Source organism: Egretta garzetta, unplaced genomic scaffold (genome assembly GCF_000687185.1).
Source record: "Egretta garzetta isolate BGI_Z169 unplaced genomic scaffold, ASM68718v1 scaffold59, whole genome shotgun sequence".
Lineage (NCBI taxonomy): Eukaryota > Metazoa > Chordata > Aves > Pelecaniformes > Ardeidae > Egretta > Egretta garzetta.
The window spans coordinates 4339113-4358262 of record NW_009267230.1 but is presented as its reverse complement, the minus strand read 5'-3'; the positions used below and the strand labels follow the sequence as shown (position 1 = coordinate 4358262).

Genomic DNA, 19150 nt, shown 5'->3' with positions numbered 1-19150 from the left:
ATAGCAGTTTATCCAACATCTACTTCTGAAAAACTAGTACCAAAATGAAGGCGCCAGAGACTGTGTACAATGCCCATACAAATCCCAGCATACGGTCTGGGATAGGATGGACACACCATACCTAAAAAATCCCTGCAAGTAGGAACAATCCATTCCAGCACAACGCTTCCTAGACTATTGGATTTAACAGGTTATATATAGTTTGGTTTTGGCTTTTGACTAAACAATGCCTGGAATATTTTTCAAACTGTGAACCTGTTCAGTCCAGAAAGGAGAAAAAAAATTAATCATGGCTAAATGGACAAAGTGTATATTGAAATGGATCCTCTGCAAACCCAACGCATCTTTAAATACTTCTAATGCCATGAGGGACAGCCAGCTCCTCTTCTAGTCTAGTTAAGTTGAAAAGAGGTAGTCACTAATATCTCAGAAAAGAGGGAAAACAGGAAGATTGTAGAATTCTTACGAAAGTAATTTTTTTTCCTAAAATTCCAGTTAAATTTAGAGTTCATGAAAAGCTCTAAAGACTTCAGCTGAGAAGAACCATTATGAACTTCTGGCCATAAACCATGAAATGTATCCTTTTTTCTCTGAAATTTGGCATAATTCTCCATACAAACCTAGAGAAAGTTATGATACACTTGATTCACCTGGTGGTGCATACACATGCAAGATGCTTAGTGCGTTGTTCCTCTGGCATTCTTACATGCAAATGCAGTTGCTACCAGGAACTCCAAGACAGTAATTTCAGATTTCATATCTGTGGAATTATGGACTTTCACAATGGTAATCTTTGCAAAAGCACAATCTGTAGTAAACAACCTGAGTTGCAGCCTTTTCCTTTCCAAAGGAAATATGTTTTTACTCCAGCTATTTGCTTCGAGCACAGCTGCTTGCCCCACTGATTTCAGTAAGCACAACAGTGTGTCTGTTTCAGAATCAAGAAACTTATTTTGGAAATAAATTTGAGTGAACTCTAAAATTTGCTTGACCTGTTAATATCCATAAGATACTTTTCTTAAGGGTTTGCCAATTTAGAAGTCCTATATATGAATGATTTAAACAAACGTTTAAAATTGATACTCCCTTTTTGTCCAGTTTTCAGCTGTACCAGAAAGTATTCATGAGTAGCTCTGCTGTGCTAACTGGAAGTCTGTGAGAGGCATGACAAGTTGGCTCACTGAGCCAACACAACTGGGATACAGTTTTTCATCCTGGAATACTCCCTTTATACCTAGAAGGTGAGCACCTAATTGATTACTCTGCTTCACAAGTGATACTATTTCCAGCAGTGCTAGAACCCAAAGATGGGCCATCATGTTAAACAAATGCCAAACTGTAGTTACTACAGGCTCTAAAAAAGTCATCTGGAATACAAAACAAAATGAAAAACCCCAAACAACAAACACATAAGCACAGAACACAGAAAAAAATCTAGAAGCATTGTTTAAACTCTAAGACAGGAAGAGGATTAAGCAGTAAATTTTTTCGTTGATCCTGTAAGAAGAAAATGCGGTGTGTTTAAGAAGCCTTGAAGTGAGCAACAAAAACCTGTGTTTAAAGTTCTGTGTTGTACAGATAATGAAATCCTATAACAACCTACACAATGAACAAGTAGCATTCAGATCAGATTTTGTTGGTGGTTTGTTTTTTTTTTTTAACATCAAACTCTTTAGGTGATATTGGAAGACCTAAAAGGTATATCTGCACAAGTCTTAAAACACACACACATTTGTCCTATAACTAAAACTTGCATTACATATATGGTGCTTCTTTTGGAAAGAGAATCCTTCAAAATATGATAAACCAACTCAGACATCTCTGTAAAAACAGACAGTTACAGTTTCTCTCATTACTCATATGTTTCATACTTTAATAAAGGGAAATTTGTCTAGTTAAAAATGCAGTAACTGTAAAACTGTTACCAGCTCCCATCCCAACATAGCTGATCAGTATAGCTCTAAGAAGCAGCAGAGAAGGTATTCGCTGAAGCTCTGAAAAGAAAGGATAGCAAACGTGACCTCCTCATCACAGATACAAACTCAATGGGAAAAAGTTTCATGGGTCCCCCAACAACATACATTTGAATTAAAACCAGAGTAAAAGGTATTCACAGATGTTAAAACCAGAAGAAAAAAGTGTTACAATTCATTCTGACCCAGACAAAACAGGACACAAATTTCACCGTGAGACCCCTTAACAAAAACACTATGAAAAAAATTTCCATAAGTTTCCTCTGAGCTAGAGTGGCTCTTTCAGAAAAATGCTCAAAGATCAGGAGAGAGAAAAAAGTCACTTCTTCCTTGTAAATGCCAAAAGGAACTGTTGGGATGATTCAATATTAATAGTTGCCTACTACACAGCTATCCCTCCCATTCATATAATGTCACAAAATTTCCAACCTGTCTACAAAATTTCATTAAAATGTTACTTTGTCTTTTTGCAGTACAATGCAAGGCTTTACCAACATGCACAATAAAGGTAAGACTTTAAAATTTACTGAAACAAGGTGAAAAGTTGTATAGACTTTCAGTTTGCAAAGCATTAATTTTAGCTTAAAATAAGTCAATTTTACTGAGTTTTACAATGAATGGGCATTAGTCGCTTAAGACAGAATGACTATGTAAATGGTGTTTTGAACTAGCTGAAGTAATTTTAACTGGATTTCAGATAAATCACAGCAATGATTTTGTACATAACAAAGCCAGGAGAAGACATTTTTTTTCGGGGAGGGATGGATGAGAAAGCAAAAACAAAGGACAAGAAATACAGGGAAGTAAAATAAGTAAAGATAAAGCAAAATATACTAAGCTACATGGAATAAGAGGATGTGAGAAGTGGAATAATGATGCTAAAAGGCAACACTAGAGAAGATGTGCTACAATCTATAAGAAATATAGGATGAACTAAATGAAGAATGTTTGTGAAAACTGCATTTCCTAGTGTATGAAAATGTTTATAACTAAAAATGTCACAGAGTAAAACCATGAACGCTACTTCTTTCAAGTTGGAGTGAGCACACTGTGGCAATGGCATGAATTATCTTCTATATCAGTCTGTTGTTGACAAATAGACTTTGATTTATGAAGAAATATCTTTATGAATTATGAACCTTTTCAAACATTGGAGTTCACCTAATTATTTAGCATAATATATACTAAGAAGTGAGTTACCAGGAAACTGGGCAAAAAAAATGTAAAACTAAAAATAGATATCAAAAATCTGAAGTTCAAAGACACTTTCTACAAAATCTGCCTGGCTGAACACTCAAAGCTAGATTTGTAAGAGAAACATAGTTACAACATTCTTTCCACGAAACCTATTTCTAGTATGGTTGTAAGAACCTTATTCTGAGTACAATAGAAAAAAGACTAGTATCAGATTCAAACATTTTCTTTCTCTGGAAAATATGTCTCATGCTATTTGAGAGTATGTAAGAAACATATGACTTCAGGAAACAAAAAATACACAAAAACATTGCATAATAGTTATAAACCTGACTTCAAAATCAATGCATTCCTCATGTGTGACACAGCTATTAGTCATGCCAGTCAGAAAAGTCATTAAAACCTTTACACATTACTACAACATTCTATATAAATAACCACATACAATACAGACTACAAAAAAGTATTTAGAAACATTTTAGAAAGCATCCATGCAGTGCATATGGCTCCTGAAGGCCCTAAAAATTACTGATTTTCTGCACAAAGAATCATGTGAATTCAAAATCTATCCTTCTGAGACTAGAGTTGAATTCCATCAGAAAGTTTTCGTTATTCCCTATCAAGAACATAAAGGTTTCATCTGAATACTTTAGACTAAACTGACAACAAAGATGTCATAATTTCATGTCTAACTCTAGATACCTATAATTAGAAATGGAAATTTTGCCTGTTCTGAACCTCAAAAAGGGACAGGGGATATGTTCATATTTCCAGGATAAAAAGAAAACATTTAGCAAGGAAGCTAATATTTTACAAATAAGTAATACATATCCTGAATTATTAAGTCTTTAAGAGTTAATACAATCAGGTTAGTAGATAGAGAACGGACGTAGCACAATAAACTCATTATACAGATATCACATCTGTACCTGTGCACATTAGCATAGTTATACATTCACAAAGACAATTTCTACATAATTTCTTATCAGATCAACTATATAAGAAAACATTTTAATCTCAAATTCATGATATAGCTGGAACTGCATTCATAAACAATCCTGCATACAGCTGAAATCCTCTCCCCTACCACTTGATTTGTCTATTTTGAGACATGACCACCCTGTAAACATAACTATGTAAGGAATTTAAATGCTTTAAATGCTCAATATTAAGAAAGAAAGGAACCCTGAGCAGTTAGTAACATTGATTTCACAATGTGATCTACTTCAGGCTGAACCCAGAGGAGCCAAAAGTAGAGCACCAAGAAGAAAAGCAATCTTATAAAAAAAATGTTCCATCTGCAGAAGAGACAACCAACCAAATATCACACCTGCAAACTATTCTGAATTATTTCCTGTCCATATTACTAAATTGAAAATGCCAGTCAACTGTTTACCAGTTCCTTTTCTCTTTCTGCATACAATGGACCCTAGAGACAATGGTGTCTGAACTCTCCTAAAGACAGAACCTTTTTGGAAGCTTATTGTCCCATAACCTCGAGTGTGGAGGCTCCCCAACAGATCTGTATTTGTAGCGTAAAAGAGGCAGATGGGACTTCGTATCTGCATTCTTATTTCATCATGTGAAAACATGCCTTGGAAAACCACATTTCAGTTCCAATTAAAAATATAAAAGAATCTTAAGGCTTGTATACATAGTATTTCCCACCACTCCACCTACACTGGTTTAGTTACAGTAGTATCAGTCCCTTATAAAGATATGCTACAACCAGTTTAAATCATATGTACAGCAGTTATATTTCACTGGATAAATTACCAGGTTAAACTAATGTAGCTGAGTGTGCAGATTAAGACCATTTAAGTGTTCCCAGATTAGGTACTTTCACCGGAGTAAATAAATCATTTCAGGTACATCATAGCAAGATTTCCAATAATGACAAACCTGTAGATGAGTTTCACTTTGTTCCCCAAAATCACCAAATAAGCAAGCTGATAAGCTATCAAATGTTTGCATTTAGTTTCTAACCACAGAAATAGCAAATCTAAAAGAACAGGATTGTAAAAGATATAATGCAATTAATATTAAAAAAATAATCTTACCTTTATTAGATTTGGATGACTTGTTCTTGTTAGGTTTAAAACAAGAGCCCCTTGATTTATCTTCTCTATCCTTAATAAATTTCTGCACATCATCCAAAGAAAGCTTTTGAAGGACAACTACAGGCTTAGCTCCTTTATTTAGATCTTCAACTAGCCCAATCTTCTCTACTTTGTCCTTCTGTTCACCTCTAAATTCAGTTTTCCTTGACTCCTGAGTAACATTGCCATCTTTATCACGCTTGATTTTTGGAATGACAAAATGTTTCAATGCGCCAGATCTTGCCCCCAACAAATAACTGGGAAACTCTGCTTTATTGTCAGCGTGTGCTTTATTACTATCTACTTTACTCTTATTACCATCTGTCCTTCGTTCATCCTTGCTGTTGGGTGATTTAAAACCAGGTTTATCAGGTCTTGATTTACTAGAATCTCCTTTACCTTCCTGTTTAATACGAGGGCTGTCAGGTCTTGATTTCTGATCCCCAGACGAAAACCTTTCCCTTGATTCACCAGACTCATGCCTATGTTTCCTTTCAAATTTTTCAGGTTTTGAACCATCAGATTTAATACCATGCTTAGAATCATGTTCATTTTTGTTTGAGGATCTCAAATATTCAGGCCTTCTAATCTTGGATGGATCTCCTCTGTATCTCTCAGACTCCCCCCTGTCCTCAGATCTTTGTTTAAGGCTATCATGGTCACGCCTCGGTGTATCAGAAACTGAACGCCCATCAGGCCTTTGTTTCGTTGGATCAGATCTACTTTCAGGTTTTACCCTTGAAGGATCAGATTTCACATCTAGTTTATGCCTAGATATTTCAATTTTCTTATCTGACAATGGTTTACTGGAGTCCCTCCTATTATCATGTCTGTGTTTCGGCGTTTCAGGCCTGCCTTCGCTCTTCTGTTTTGGTGTTTCAGGCCTGCCTTCACTCTTCTGTTTTGGTGTTTCAGGCCTGCCTTCACTCTTCTGTTTTGGCGTTTCAGGCCTCTGCCTTATTTCCTGTTTGCCATTATTTTGTTTTCCCTCATTTTGTTTCATCTCCATTTGCCTGCTCTCGTTTTGTTTTGATTCTGTCTGTCTGTTCTCATTTTGCTTCACTTCCATTTGTCTGCTTTCATGCTTGCTTTCATGTTTAGCTTCTAACTGTTTGTTCTCGTTGTGTTTGCTTTCCAACCGTCTGCTCTCATTTTGCTGAAATTCCATTTGTCTGTTTTCATTTTGCTCAATATCTGTCTTTTGACCCTCAAAGTCTGACTTTTTCCTAAAAATCTCAGGATGGTTTTCAGGTTTAAATTTAAGAACTCCAACAGTGTCTTCTTGGGGAACACACATAAACCCGTCATTATACTGCTTAATTTCTTCAGGTTTTTTGATGGTGTCCAAGTCCTGAGTTACTGTTGCCTGAGAGTCTGCTCTTCCTGCTTGCTGCAGATCAATACTAACCATCAATGCTGGCCTCGCCCCATTTCCTGCAGAACCTGTCTCCTGAGAAGCTGCTCTATTTCCTCCAGTAGCACCTCCAGCCTCCTGTGGTTTGTTTTCTTGTTTTCGCTTCTTCAGTGGCTTATCTGCAGATTAAAAGACAAAAATCACAAATTATATATATAGAATGGTAAATATCCAAGCAAGAATGTCCATTCCCCTCCACTCCCACCAATTAATCCTCCTCAGCATGTATGTGCATACACAACAAAATCCATTGAATTTAAAAGCAAGAATAGAATTTCCCTAGCTAATACTTTTTCATGTACTCAGACTATCATTCATTGTCAGTCTACCACAGATGCCAATTAATCATTAAAAACCCCCACCCTCAAAACATATGAAATCAAAGTCCCTGTATAATTCCCAAGAGAACCATCTAATAAAGCAGCTGCAATATTTAAAGACCAAAAAAACCATTTAAAAAACCCCCAAGCTACTCAACTATGCCTGAAGCAAAAGTCTGCAAAGACAAAGTTAAGGTGCACCTCCACAACTACTTTTTGCAGAACACTACTATAAAAGATTCTCTTCTGCAGATTCAGCCCGCTTCATTATGCATGAACTAAGCAAGGATCTGCAATGATTAAGACAGAGGTTCTCCCTATTTGGTTCAGTGCATCAGTTGGACTTCACACATATTTTAGCCAGGGAACACACGAACAACGAACAAAAATGATTAAAATAACTCCAACACTCTATGCTTCTCTTTGAAGCTAAGGAGTATGCTAAGAGCTGGAGTCTATACCATAACACATACATTTTAGGTGGGAGGCCACTACACACTTAAAAGCTTGAGTATTTTCCCTTTGCAACCATAATGTTTTTCATGATGAAATAAAAAGTTCAGTGATAATTTTATGTAGTGTCAAGAGCTTGACTCTGCAACAAACCTTTCAGTTTGTACTAAAAAATCATTAAGAGTAGAATATAGAAAAATAAAATGAGCCAACCACACACCTTGTAATTTGGTAGAATTCATAGAAATGAGAAGCATATGGAAGTATCCAAAAGAGTATGTTCTATTCATTTAAACTACAACCTATTTATATTACCAACATGGTACTCTAAGCTAAAATTAATTTCTGCCATGAAAACCAAAAGCCCTACTTGCGCTAAGGCTTGTATTTTCATTTCTGTACTATCATAGCATAATTTGTCAAAAAGCCAATTACTTTCTCTGTAATCAGGGAATATGACTTTAAGTCTAAGAAATGACTGAACATAGGTTGGAAATTTTTTTCTAGATCTATTGTTAAAATGTCTAGACCACAAATGCAATATAAGAAAAATAACTTATTTTGTGCCTAGATTTTTGGTGCCTTATCACCAGATGCCATGTGCCAGCTCTCTTTTTGGGGGCAGGAGAATGAATGGTAAGGAGGATGCAATCAAGGAAAAGGGAAATAAACTCCAAGGAACCCCACCCCCCCCCAACTCTTTCAAATTGTAAACCAGAATTATAACATATTACTTCTAATTTCTTCTGTATTTGTAGAAGATTCTTATTTAGAATTAAAACCTTGAAGGATCATCTCCAAAATTAACATTAGTACACAACAAGTAGTAACATGGTAAATTCCAGTGATGTGAATAGACTTTCTTCCCCATCATTTTCATTCTCAAATCTATTTGTACACCTCTAAATTCCTAAAACTCCAAAATTATGTACAACATTTAGTGGCTGGAAGACAGTAAAGACAGATACAATAAACTCCATGCAGAAACTGGTCAACTGCAAACCTTTCAAAGTTAAACAAAAACCTGTAGGAATGCCTGCCAACTTTATGATAGAAATGTGAAGCAAAATAAATTTGTCGAATCAAAGGTGCAGCTTTTTAGCATGGAGATTTTTGCTAAACAAATCTATTTTTTGAAACCTTCATGTAGTAACAAAAAAATCTTTTTCTCCCTGTAACTAAAAGGGCTTTGACCTCACTGAGCCTCATGGCAGGTCTTAGGAATTGTCATGGAGTAGATGCTTCCACACTAACAGGTTTCAAATTTGATCTTTTTTTTTAAAAAAAAAAATCCACATATGTTAATACACATACATCCACACACATCATTACCTGATTATGCAATTAAAACTCTTTCTCAGTTTGTATTTCAAAATTTGAATTTGTATTCTTAGGAAAAATTCAGTCAGCTTTTTCATTTTAACCCAGAAATGTCAGCCACACTGAAAAAGTCCTGTAAAGCTCTGCTGGTGGATCTAACAGTAGCCTTTAAGACATTACTGTTATCAGTTTTCTGCCTCATTCCTTTAACTGAGGTTATCACCTGTAGCAGAAGGGAACATGCATTCTTATTTCCACAAGTGCATTTCATTGTCCAGTGCATCACCATAAGGCACTAGTGAAGATGGCTTGCATTAACCTACAAGGCTGAACAAGTCTGTTAAGAGCCAAGCAAATCTTGCCCTCTGCTTCCCTGACTGTAGGAGCAAGGCAGATGGCCAGGAGCTGTGACGCCTTAAACAGCCAAAACTCACCTTTCAGAGCCCTCATGGTGAAGGCTGCAAGATTAAACAAGCAAAACAATTCAAGTAGGACCAATTTTCTTGCTTGGAACTTCTGTAACTGACCAGGCTCAAAATGCTGCTGCTCTTCATCATCCAAAACGTCATATTGTAAGTTGGGAACATACAAGTAGATGTTCACATCACAACTTGGCATACATATTCCCTCTAAATACAAAGCTCTTCTGATACACTTTCTTCATTTCTCTTGACAACAGAATACTGATGTTTCAGTAAGTTATTATAACCACAACCTGTTGACATCTTATCTGAGAAGAAAGGAATAACTTCAAAGTTTTCTTTTCCTAAACGGCAAGGTGATTGCAGACAGAGTTACAGATTACTCACAGATTTCTTCATATTTCCTGTGCATCTTGATGGCGATCCTCGGAACTAGAATTGATCATTACTGTTTTGCCTCTATGAGATTTCTATATCTAGGACAAAAAAGCTTGCCCAAGTATATGAAAATATCAGGTTGAATTAGGGCATAAAAAGTAGGATGAGTACACTATCTTCATTGACTATAATGAAAAAAACTCCATTGAATAAGCACAAAACTTTTTAAGTTGCCATGATAGCTGCAGAAATCTGAAAGCTGAAATACACCATTGGGCTTCAAGGGCTTTATAAAATCTTGAACTCACTTGGAACAATGAGAGAATAATCAATAGAGAATCAGAGAAGTGAGGAGAGAGTAATTGCCCTCTGAAAACAGATGTCTTCATATCTTCTCTTTTACAATCAAATACATGCAAGTTTGCATACATCTACTTTGTTAAGGCATGAGTCCCAAGACCCTTTAGGATTCTGACGAACAAATGAACTTCGGAACTTTTACAATATCCATCCAAATATACTTCATATCCTTCAAGGCCTCAGTATCCAAGCTTCATCTGCTTCACTCCATAGATAGTAGAATTTCTTTTTATTATCAGGATCTAGGACTTTGCCAAAATACCAGACTAGATTCAAAGCTTGCCACAGTTCTGAACATGCAGGCTCACAAGCTCTTGAAACCAATAAAGTATGATCAGGATCTTTTTGCTTCACTCTTCATAACAGTTTTCATAATAGAAGAAATATGTAGTAAGCCACAGGAGAGCTTTCCAACTATATTAGAGATCAGGTTTGTTGTTTTCAGATTCTTTTCTTTTTAGAAACATTATTCACTCCCCTACCCACCCCCCGTAAGAACATAGGAACGTCCAAAATATATCTACATTTTGTTCAATTCCTTGAACAATTCCTTGAAATTTATGACAGTTCAGATCACAGCCTGATCCAAATTATTCTCTTATGTATACATCCTTTTGGCCTAGCAAATCTGCATGGATGTTCTCTTTACATTGCAATGTGCTCATCAAAAGGCAGTACCTTGCTACTCAACACAAGATCATAAGCTACCTTATTTTAGAAAACAGAGGAGATATTCTGTCAAATTAAATGGGTCACCGTGGTGCAAGAAACAAAATATTACAGGAACCACAAGTTCAAAAGGGAAAAAAGATTAGCTGGATTTCCATGTGGCTATCTCTCACCTGTCCTCTTATGAACAGTATTCCTGGAGACATGTTGTGACCTTCATCTTTGGAAATATCTGTATGTCGAAATGACAAGTACTTTTGGATTTAGAAACCAATTACTGTGGAACTTTTGTGCAAAAAAACCACTGCACTGGGACCATCACAGATACTTTCAAATAAATTTCTGCTGAAGCTGAGAGTCAATCATGATTTGAAGAATACCCATCCTGAAAACAGGTATGTTTGGAAGCTGAGCACGTGTTACAGACAGCAGCTGGATGAGGTGAGCTGTATTAAAGAAGTATCTCCATTCTTCCATTTAACCTGAAATCTTTCCAAAGCAGCAGCCAGGACACTGTTAGTGCTGAAGTCTCCGATGTTACTGTTTTCCTGCAAACCTGATGATTGTCTTAAGTCCCAGATTAAACTCTTTCAGCAAATGAGTATAATGGGATCATAGCCTAAAAACTTCTAGTATTGCTTGTCCAATTAAACTGAAATGGGCCTTTTGTAACTATCTAAGGTGACAAGTCTAAATAACAACAGTGTGCATGGTTGCTAAGCTTAATTTTACCAGAATGGTAACGCTCCACTCCATTAATACTGGTTGGTAGACTCTAAACCAGAGATATTTCTGAATGATCTTGAATGATCTTGAAGACAACAGATAAATTACCACTTTCCCATTTACACCTTTTCAGGGATTCAGCTGGAGACTTCATATCCAAGACGGTTAAATGTGAATGTACTCCTCTTCAGAAACACAAAGAAGACTGATCCTCTAATGTTGAATTCTGGATGAACCATTTTGATGACTCCAGCACAAACTTTCTTTTTTTAAAGCATAACAATTAAGAGTTTTATATTTTAAAGCTTTAACACTCTTCAAAGATTACTGGGATATGCCTCCACTCATTTGAAATACTAGTTATTTGAATTATTTAAATCAGCAATTAATCATTTTAAACCAAATATACCAGTCCTAAGCAGTTATTACTTATTGTCAAACCTTTCATTTTTTAACAACATCAGAGACAAGTCAGCCAGAGGCCAGTTACAAGCTTACCTTATTTAAGCTGGCAGGCAAGATTAGGAATTTTCAACAGGTAACACATAACTATATGTCTAAATAACAAATCTACATTTACTGACAACTGTTTTCTTTTCTTAGTTATTTTTCACCTATCTCTTAAAAATTGTCCAAGCGTCCTGTCCCCCCAACCAACAGTGTTCTGTAGACCACAGGAATCTAAACCAATCAATCTAATTGGGGTACAAGGAAGGTTTAAAATTACTTTAATGGTACTGATGGATGATGTATCAATAGAGTGAGGGAAAAGAGTCATTCTTGTCTTTCTACTCCTTCATGAAAATTCAGCATTACTGACCGTGAGAATTTCCTCTTACCTGACCTCCCCCCAAAGCCATATTCCAATAAACAAGGAATTGAAGAAAGAAAGATAATTCTTCCATCAGTAGAAGAGATTCCCACAGTACTACTCCTCTCCTTGAAGGAGAGACTCAGCAAACACAGGTCAAAAATTTTATTCTCACTGCTTGCTCCCTTACAGAAGAAACTAAGAAAGTACAGTCATGAACCTGACATAGGAAGCTTTATAGAACAGAATGTAATTCCAAAGGCTTTGAAGTAGAGACCAGAGGGCTTCCAGCTGCTGCAGTTCAGAGGAAGGGATTTTTGAGAATCTGAACAAACAGCTGCTAATTTTTAGCAATCCATTAATAAAAAGACTTTATTAAACTTCTGTTTACTATTCAGAGAGGAAAGTCCATCATGAAGGATGTCCAAACTCATTCAGGACAAAACACAAAAAGACTACAGGACTCTCTGACATGCCTCAGGGTGTAGCAGACTTTAGAAGCTTCATTTTCGTAAAGTTTTGCTTGTTTTCTTAAATATGACAATAACATAATCAGCATAACTGGAGAATGAAATATGATCTTACGAAGTTTTCTACTTAACGAAGACTGGTAATTCATTATTCCCTCTCAACTACAGAAATACTACACTAGATATTATCAAGAACTGAACTACAGAAAAGTATAATCAAACTTCTACACTTATTTAGAGATTGAAAGTTGTAACTTAACCTCCCTGAATTTACTATTACTTTTACAAACAATATGATTTTAATTTATTTATGAGACACATTTTTCTGACACAAATGCTGGGCTTTATCCATGTGATTTCTTCATGAAGAATTCATAGTCTTGTAAACTCAGCTGTTAAAATGTCTGAGCAAAACCTGAAGTGCAATTACTTCAAAATACATAATGCAGCACCTAATTTCACAAGTAAAATGAAACACAGTAACGGCAGACTTAATGAAAACTACTTATTTTATGTATCATTTACAGATTAACGTATCCAATTAGTTTTTAATTCATTTGTATAAACAACAGTATTTAGAAATAAGCAATAACTTTGAAATGTCCCTTTCAGATGTTGACTCTATTCTGACATCATACCTTACACTCAAAAGTATCTTTAATTAACTAGATCCAGTAACATTTATACTGCGTGATAATGAAAGAAAGTCTGTGTCTTCTTAGGTTGACGTCAGAGTGAACTTCGTGACTATGAACTATAGAAATGCTGGGCTTAAACTCTTAATAAAGTTTACTAATTATACATGCCATTTCTTTATCAAGATTTCAATCCCTTATAGGGAAGTGACTGTCCCAGAAAAAAATAAAGTTATTACTGGATAAGTAATATTATAAATCCTCCCATTCATCTAAGAGGTACAATCAGGGGCATACACTACAGGCAAGTTATATTTCATTTTCTAATCTTAGTTTATGCTACAGATAAAAAAAATAGACTTCTTAACCAAACTGCTAGGTTTTAGTTCTTTTCTCTACCTGCTTACAAGAGCTGGTTTCTGTGCTACCCTATGTAAAATACAACCTGGGATAAACAGGGGAATTTGATTTCATGTTACATAAGAGCACCAAAATGAACATAAACACCATTAAAAAATATGCCTCTACTTTTTTTTCTAAAAATGCCTCTTTCAATCAATATTTCATTCTTTATAAAAAATATAAAAGAAAATCATTTTTCCTAGATAGATGGAAGCATTGCAACACTTCGTTGCAATTTCTCTAGATGGAAGAGGAATTTCTTCCCCTTACTTTTCTTAAAACACATCCGAACACACACACACACACACACACACACACACACACGAAGTCTCTTATCTATAGAAACTGGAGGTTGCAAAGCTGCTTTTTCTTGAGAAACCTATATAGGGGCTAGTTTAATCTGTTACATCACACTACAAAATGCAGACCTTATGAAAGCTTGTATACACGAAGTACATGATATCTAATTCTCACATTGTCCTACAACATAGACACAATCATTTATATTTCACACTGTCTCACTTTAACTTCTGGTATTAGTGACTGCAATCTTCTGCAAGATTACTATACAAATGACTACATTTGTAGCTCCATTTTTAAGGAAATAAAACGCCTATAACATATTTTTGGAAATGAATGCTAACATACTGGTTATAGTTATAGTTACACATTCTGTCATTTCATTAATTGGCTACATAAGATTAGATGTAAACAAACTATTAATTCTTAATAGTGTTCTTCTATTAGTTTCCTCTTTGGGGACCTTTTGGAGGGAGATGGGTAATGGGGAAAAAGGGAGAGGAGCTGGGTAAGAACTTAAAAGGTAAGAGAAAAAGGTTACTTACCTATAACTGTAGTTTTGAGAGTTTTGCTCCGGCAGATTCACACTCTTGGGATGTGTGTCTCTGCTGCTATGGGCTTGGAACGAACTAAAAAAAGAAGGGCCCACAGCAGGCATCCAAATGCCCCCTAACTGATCCAATTTTTGGAAATAAAGTTATTACAGCTTCACTTCTTCCTAATTCAAAGAATCCACAGTAAGATTCCAAGGAAGTAGGTAAAATGGATCCTCAGAGGTAAAATATATGGGGAAAAAACCACAGATACGAGTAGGTTTGTCTCACTTAAAAAAATGCTTCTAATGCTTTTAAGTTTAAAAAAATATTAGCCTCCCAATGAAATGGTTAGTGATTAATGATTTCATTATTCTTTTCACAAACTCCAGAGAACAGTGCCTTTTACAAGCAAAAGTAGAACTCCTTAATCTGTTAAGACAGATGCATTTATATAAAAGTGTCTTTGAAGTAGCCTAAAACTAACAGTGAACACACAATACTATGTATGGAAGAGCTAAAATTAACCTTTAGCACACCTGAATAAAACAAAAAACTAAATGAATTTGAAAAAGAGTCTCTGAAAAAAGATGGGTTACTTTCTGTTTTTTTCAAGTAATTTTCAAAGTTATCTTCCCTTTTCCCTTTCCTAGAAGACTCAAAGCTCCTTTTCACATTAGTATCTTAAATATTTTTGATTCACAGTATTAAGGGGTTTTAGAAAAGCATGAAAGATCTTGAGTTATAAAGCTTGAACCTGAAAATTAATTCAGTAGCAGGTCTAAATCTTGAAGAACAAGAAGAACTTAATGTAATGTTCTAAGAAATGTTTAGACCAAAAATGACTGACTAGGGTTTGAACTACTTGACTATAGGCAAAAATAACCCACTTGCATCTGAACAGTGGCAAAGCACAAGTTAATGCAAAGAACTGAGGTTACCAGAATGAAATTTCTCCCTCACTCCCTCAACATCCCCATCCCAACCAAGGAAAAAAAGATTCTTGAGATGAACAGAAATTCCTGGGACATAATTTTCTAAAACTCAACAGGACTTCCTGCATTTTCTTGGAGTAGTCAACTTCAGAATGTGAACAAAGCACAGCTTCAGTTAAGTGAACAAAATATGTTCAGAATATGGACTTTATCTGTTTCAAATGTGGAAATGTGACTACCGATGGTGACCAGAAGAGAAGAAAGTGTGCATGAAGCTTCATCACCTTTCTAAAGAAATTATATTATCAAAATATCACAATGCACCTAAGCCGAGGATGGTTCACTTGTTGATTGTTGAGGAAAAAGATAATCCCTTTCTGTATTGGCCCTTCTGAATCAATTTTTTTCCAACTCAGATAACCTGAGTCTTGATAAGTAACAGCTGGATCTATCTGTAATACTACACATCCTTTCAAAAGAGAAGATATGATCTAGTATTGACTGACAACTTCTATCTGATGAGGCTATTAAGCATAACAGATGTATTAGAATGCAATTTCTGGTGCCAAGAGCCTTGATCTCCAAAATCTCCAGATATTCCTTTCGTTAGCAGATACAGGCAAATAACTTGAAAAATTAATCAGTATGGAGAGACTTCCTTAATAGAAGAAGTAGGAAGAGGAGATGGACTCTTGTCCTTCTACACAGAGGACAAGGATGAAACCAACTTTTTCGAACGTTGCACCTATCATGATGAAAAGACCATATAACCCACTTAATCCAAGATCCAAATAGACCAAAAGGATAGAACTATAAATACAGAGCTCCGAGAAGCACTCTGACATGAGGCAAAAGCTCTGTATTATAAAATCACTCCTTACGTCTATCTGAAATACATTAGGTCAAATTGGCCAGATTTCGCATTAGTGATTTTTCTACCAAGAATTTATTTTTCAGTAAGCAAAAGCATGACAATCAGGTTCCAGAAAGATATACTGCTTTTCAAAGGCGGCGGCACTTCTGCAAAACCCTGTGTTAGTTTCATCTCTGAAACAAAAGACTGCCTTCCACTTTGCGAGACTTTGTTTGGTGGAAGCTAAATATTTTAACAGTTTTGTTAGAATTAATGATTTATTACAAGAAGTACTACAATTACCAAAGGGCTCCAATCCTCATTTCCCACCTATACCAAACATTATAAAAGGACCTCAGCATTTAAAAAAAAAAAACAACCAAAACCAAAAAAAACCCCACCTTATCATTGTCTTAGGCAAGTGTAGCAGCTGTATAATTTTTAGCAAGACCACCCCTAAAAGAAATCTCTGCCTCTCTGGAATAAACAATTACACCACATTACTGGTTCCAAGCCTCAGAAAGAACATGTCATATCCAACCAAAGCCTTACTATTAAAGAGAAAGCATGTGAAAACCTTTGATGAAGTATGGTACTATAGAGATTTCATGTCTAAAAAAAACCACAGAAGAGACCACTAATCTTCTATCAAAACTTGCGACTACAATTCTACTCAAAGTAATTTATGGAAGACAACAATGTGTGCATACACAGAAAGTATAGCATGACTGTAATATGTATTCCCATGCCTCAATTACATAAGCAGCAAAGATGCTTTCATGCAGATTTTAGCATGTGCTAGCATCTTGAGTAAGTTCTCTAGAGGGACACTTGCTATTGTAAAGCATCAGCTAGCACTATGCATTCCCATTCTAATTAGACCAAGTACTTGCTACAATCACACTATTTTCTTGATGTAATGTGAACTGAAGTTACAATATATGTACTAAAACACACAAATGCCAGGTTTTTGCATAAATACAGTAAGCGGCTTTGCAAAAATTAATGACCTATTTAGGAGTTATTTGATATATTTCTAACAGACATACTCCCATAGGAACAATAGAGGAAGCTTCCTCCTGCAGTCACACCACACCAAACCAAACTGCTATAACTGGTATATTCCCAGAGTGTACCAACTTGTAGACATAGTACAAACTTACAAGCAATGAAAAAAGCATTACCAAAAAATAAGAACCGTATTTCTCCAAGGTAACAGCTTTTCAAGAAATCTGTCCCAAGACTGCTAGAAATCCTTCTACTCAATACTATTCATTCATGGCTGGAACCTCAGCAGCCAAAGTGAAAAGAGCTGCTGTCTAGCATAGGGGCAACTTACCACCAGTGAAGAAATGGTGATCATTTGGCCCAATATAAGGCAGCAATTCTTACAGCTGATACATAGCAATTGCAGCAACTGAGGAAGAACTGAGACCTGCCATAGGATGCAGGTAGAAGGGAAGCATAAGGTTGGAATCCTTATTTGGGAAGATGGTTATTGAGCAGTGGCAAAGGGGAGAGATCACTTTCTATAAAAATCACTCCTTTCCTCAAAAGAAACAAATGAGAGTCTGCCTATGGCTATGTAATTATGGTAAACAAACTTTACAACTAATGCTCAACATATCCTGAGAGCCAGAACAAAAGAGAAAGTGTGTTTTAGTCTTGCTCTAAGTGTTTGAAGGTTTGCACCGTCAAAACCACAGTGATTTTCCAGATGCTTCTCAACTAAAACAGGCCAGAGATTCTACTTAACCAGGATATAAAAGTAGTTTTTGAAGGATTAGGAGACGAACCACAAGCTCTCCATCAATACATTTAAAATTAGCAGAAGAGATTTAAGCAAAGTAACAAATTCCCCATTGTATTAAATTGAAATGAAAGACAGTAGAGATCACTTTTGAGGTGAGAACACATTTTCTCCATATATTCACAAACAGCAACATTTCCTGGAAAGACTGGATTTAGTTACCAAGCAAGAAATATCTAAGAAGTTAAACCTTTTAGTAACTGCAACAAACACATTTACAAACACACACACAAACTTTCTCTCCCCCTCTGCCCCAGCATCTTTAAAAACAGAAAAAAATTTTCTTTGAATAGAGAAAATCTGTGCTCTCCCTGCTGGCTGAAGACCCAAACTGTATGTAAATTCAGTTGCGTCCATGCAAGTATGTCCCAAATAGACTATTTTCATGTACATACTTCCAAGATTGGAATTTGCGCTGCTTTCCACTCTGCAGTATTTTTCTTGGGAATATCTAATAATTTAGCATTATACTATGAAAGATTTTTTTCTCAGAAGTTAAACACAGTGCAGAGGAAGCTTCTGACAAATCCTTATGTTAACCTATCTTTAATTAATTTATAAAATACATCTTATCTTCAAGATTTACATGTGGGCTTTGGTCTAATTGTGAGATTTCTGAAGCCTAAGACCTTCAAAGCAGTTAACAACAGATAAAAAACCAAAACCAAACCAAAACCCAAAGGGGATAGATTCAATGAAATCAGTTAAGACAACCAGTACAGCTATTAAGTGTAAAAATTTCCCAGGCTCATCTGGTTCTGTGCTAGAAACCATATAGATATGGTAGTTCTCTAAAGCTTGCAATGCCTACATAATGATGAATATCCAGTTGAACAAAAACTGGAGACAACATAGTAGTATATATTACCCAATCATTACACTGTCTTTTAAAAGAACAGACGTGATTTTAATCTAACACCTCCTTCACATTAGGTTCAAATGGGGATATGAATAGAAATGGGGTAAAAGAGTTTTCCTGTATTTTCTTAAACTAGGCAACATGGGTAGTTAATTAATAATTCAACTACAAAAACTTACGGCAAATTTTGACTTATGGTACTGCTGGGATTTTA

At 35.6% G+C, this 19150-nt stretch overlaps 1 protein-coding gene across 1 annotated transcript in view; it reads right to left on the bottom strand.

Annotated features, from left to right (window-relative positions):
• NIPBL (NIPBL cohesin loading factor) overlaps positions 1 to 19150 on the bottom strand; it is a 100580-nt gene that overhangs the window by 51989 nt on the left and 29441 nt on the right. The window contains 1 exon segment of the mRNA XM_009647317.2: positions 5228 to 6799. Coding sequence (XP_009645612.1) covers positions 5228 to 6799 — 1572 coding nt within the window.